Source organism: Cibotium barometz, chromosome 17 (assembly GCF_041138505.1).
Source record: "Cibotium barometz isolate CiBa-2024 chromosome 17, ASM4113850v1, whole genome shotgun sequence".
Lineage (NCBI taxonomy): Eukaryota > Viridiplantae > Streptophyta > Polypodiopsida > Cyatheales > Cibotiaceae > Cibotium > Cibotium barometz.
Window position 1 is genome coordinate 31643304 of NC_141062.1, and position 4197 is coordinate 31647500.

Consider the following 4197-nt stretch of genomic DNA (forward strand, 5'->3'; position numbering starts at 1 on the left):
GATTACACATTGGAACTACTTGAAAAAACCAGAGGCAAGATCCTTCTAATCCTCTCAAAAGACAGAGCATTAATAGAAGCTATCAGAAGGATGCAGTAAACAAACCTATCTCTCCCCCCCACAGGAGAAGAGGAGATACATCAGACATGCAGGCATTAAGAATCAACCAAGAGAAGCTAAATAAGCAGCTAGGGCAAAGTGACCTGGCGGGTACAGAGAGGCACCGCTGGCCTGCCCTCCAGGAAATCTGGTGAGACACACGCAAACCGGCAGATCTTCTCATGTCAGACCAAGACCGCAGGGCAGCAGATATGCCATAGCCATTGAATGCAGAGCCCCAAATCAAGAAGAGTCATGTACCAACCTCAGCTACCTCTTCTGTTGCACCTGCAAGGAAGCGAAAAGAATCAGAGCAGAGGATTCCTGAAATATCTCAACCGTTACCCGTGAGTGGAAGGCGTCCTGGTGATCCAAGACAAAAGATCAAGGGCCCCATGAGGGCTCCTTCAAATGGATCGTAGTCAACCAGCCAAAGGGGAGAGGAAACTTCATACCCCCCAGAGCTAGCCCCCTTCTTCTGCCAGAGGGCTCCGCCATCTGGATTCATCATTAAGAAAGGAAAAGGAACATCACAGAAGGACTGTCGCCCAGCGGCCCGTTGAGGGAGCCTGCAAAAAAAAAAAACCAGCACCATCCTCCCCCCGATTGGAGAAGCAGGGGCAGAGTCAGAACTTTCCGTGCTGGAAGAGACAAGGAGGAAGTGACGCCAACAGAAAGATGATGCTACACTGCAAACCCCACCCGTCGACCAGAGTTGAGAGGAGGAGCCGGCGGCAAGGCAAACCAGAGAAAGAAGGGAGAGGAGATCGATCCACAAGTGGAAGGAGGAGGAGAGGTGAGAGGCTTCTCTAAACTCATCACCAGCAAGGCCGTAGAACGTACAGACTCCAGGTTGGAGGGCTCGCCATGCAAAAACGCTATCGCAAGGATTCAGATCATGCAGCCACTAGTTTTCTCCTCTCACACGCGTCAGCACATGCTTTCACATGCGTGCCACTTGGCCGACTGAATCACCAGCCTACACGTGGCCAATGTAACCTTGGATCCCTTTTCTATAATTCATCTGCCTTTTTTTTGAAAAACATTTGACTGGCTGGGCTCTAACTCCGAGTGGCTTGAACTACCCTCTTATAGGTCGCTCAGATGTAGACGTGTGAACAGGCCCTGAGTGGTTATAACAACTTGTGGACCAAATTGAAATTGCCTTAAATGGACCGTAAAATGCAACGGTAATGTAGTCATAATTATGATGTGGAAAATGAACAAATGTACAATGGCGTTAATGACTGTATACAGAATTAACGAGGAGACACAGGTTCAGAATCGGGAGGAGGCTGTGTCATGCTACTTTCGGTAGACGGGCCTAGTGATGTACTAGTACGAAGGCCAGAAGATGTGGTCGACGACGTCGAAGCAGAGCTAGTTGAGCCGGCTATTTTAATTACGGGATCGACTGCACGTACAGACTGACGGTGGTGTTGCCGATGATAATGATGGTCTTGCGGTTGTATACTCGGTGATCTATTTGTGGTGGGGGTGTAAGGGTAAGCTGGACTGGTGGTGGGAAGGGGCAGCAGCACCCCATCGTGAAGAGCTTGGGTAACCTGCCTCATGCTGGGGCGCGACTCTGGGGAAGGATGGCAGCACAAGAGAGCAACCTGCAGAACGCACCTCCATTGCAGCTTCACCTGCATCAGCTTCTGCTCATCATCAGCTGCGTTAAGGACCACATCGTCCAAGATACTTGGGTCAAGGGCGTCTGTGATGTTGCTGTGCTCTGCATCATGAAGCCGCCAAACCCAATCGACCAGATATTGCTCTTGCAGTGACCTGTCCATGCAGGCTCGCCGCCCACATGCCACCTCCAGTGCAAGCACCCCAAAGCTGTATACATCCGCTTTCTCGGTGGCCCTGCCCCTGTACACCAGCTCCGGCGCCACGAAGCCCGGTGTCCCCGCCGCCGTCATGCTCACCATCTCATCGTGTCGTATCAGGCGGGCTAGCCCAAAATCGCTCAATTTCGGCTCAAGTTCCTCCGTCAACAGAACATTGGCCGCCTTCACGTCCCTGTGGAGCACGCATTCCCCCAATCCCCCATGCAGGTACTCGAGAGCAGCAGCCACCCCTTCCAGAATCCTGAGCCTTGTCTCTCTCCCCAGCGTGCCTTTCTTTTTGCCAAACAGAAACCCATTCAAACTGCCGTTTGGCATGAACTTGTACACCAGCAGGGCTTCACCGTTCTCGTAGCACCATCCCTGCAGCTCCATCAAGTAGCGGTGCCGAATCCGGCTGAGGATGCCTATCTCTGCACAGAACTCAGCTTCCATTCTCACACTCTCCTTCAGCTTCTTCACAGCCACTACACATCCATCTGCCAGGGTCCCTCTGTACACGCTACTGAATCCACCTTCACCGGCCTTGTTCTTCTCACCGAAGCCCTGGGTAGCCCTGTGTAGATCTCTGTAGCTGTAGCGTGGCACGGCCCTCAACGCATCTTGTATGTCGTTATTGGCATTGCTTGGCCGATATGTTGCGTTGCGCCTCCGCCTCCTTATTACAATCCACATGTATACACCTGCACCCAGCACCATTAACGCAAACAGACCACTGCCCAGTGCGGCAGCTAGAGCAACGCCAGGCTTGAAATTACTGTTTATGTTTGGACCTTTATTAGTGAATGGCTCCTCATTACTGAAGTTCCAAGAGTAAATTGCATGCCCTTCCAGGCCTCGCGATAGAGGGGCGCTTGTAGCTGAGAACCCAACATGTACATACCTTTGCAGGAAAAGGGTTGATAGATCGTAATGGAGCTGCAAGCAAGGATAGGCAGGACGCTCGCGAGAGGTACTGGTGTTGATATTGGTCATCCAAACCTGGATAAGGTTGCTGGAAGCGCTGTACTCTATCCACGCTATGAAGGTGTAGTTACTGTAGAGGTAGAGATCTGGGTAGAAAGGGTTTCCCTTGGTTGTATCAGTGGTGTTAGAAGATGTGACAGAGTTGATGTCGATTCCGATGTGACTGTAGCTTGGATCCAGATTAATGGTATGTAGACGAGAATCGAACTCCACCGCAAAGAAACGGTTTGCGTCTTCTGCCGGAGTGGGATTATATGGATTTTTCAGACCAAAGGTTCCTTCATAATTGCTGTTATTGGGAGCCTGCTGGGTCTCAGAGATGAAGAAAGCCATACCGCTGCCACACGCTCCGTCAGGAGCGGTGGTGGTGATTTGGAAGGTGAAGGATGTAATGAAAGACAAGGCAGTGTTGGTATTGTCGGAGAAGAAGAGGATGGGATCCTTGTACACGATTCTGCCCAGATTTGTGTAATCTTGGGAGGCATTTCCAGACGCAGGGGTGAGCCAGAGGGCGGAATCGTTGTAAGAGGCGTTGGGACCATCAGTGTACCAGCCTTGAGTGACGAAGGTGATGTTGGCAACGTCCTCCGGGCGGTCGAATGTGGGGTGCTCAAATTGGAGGGCCTTTATCAATACTATACCCCTGCTGCTGCTGCAAATATTTAGCACCATTAATACTGTTGGCAACAAGCTCATGGCGCACTTGCTGCTGCTGCTGCTTCATTAATTGGCGCGCGCGGATTGATCAGTGGTTGCGGCTGAACTACTACTACTACTATCTTGGCCCAAAAGCGCCCTGCGCAATAGGCTAGCATATTAGTTATGTTAATGGAGGCCTGCAGCTTATATTAGCATATTGATTATGATGCATTGGCGCGGTGTAATACAGTTAATTGCTACGCGGCTTGCTATTAGTTTTTTCCTGTTAAGACGCGGTTTTCAAAATTAATGTGAGCGATTATGCTAGTTAATTGCTCACCAATCTTGTGAGTTCACATCCAGCGGTCAACTGTTCAAGATCGTATTTGGCGCGGTGTTAACTGCTCGACTGCTATTAGTTTTCTCCTTTCAAGAGTCAAGACATGGTTTTTTTAAAATTAATGTCATCATAATACAGGAATCTTATATGTCGTGCCGGACCCCGGACCCCGGACGATTTGCAATATCGTGCCGGCCATTCACATAAAGATAAGGACTTCACGTGATAAACTCTAAGAATTCAAAGATTGGGTTGTTTTGTAGCCAAAATTCTGATGTCATAGTGCCACAATATTTAGCT

At 50.0% G+C, this 4197-nt stretch overlaps 1 protein-coding gene across 1 annotated transcript; it reads right to left on the bottom strand.

Annotated features, from left to right (window-relative positions):
- Positions 1–1282: 1282 nt before the first annotated feature.
- On the bottom strand, positions 1283–3894 carry LOC147629887 (putative L-type lectin-domain containing receptor kinase S.7). Its single transcript, XM_086811400.1, has one exon. It carries the CDS (start codon positions 3612–3614, stop codon positions 1359–1361), a length of 2256 nt encoding a protein of 751 aa, XP_086667526.1. The 5' UTR covers positions 3615–3894; the 3' UTR covers positions 1283–1358.
- Between the last annotated feature and the right edge of the window lie 303 nt (positions 3895–4197).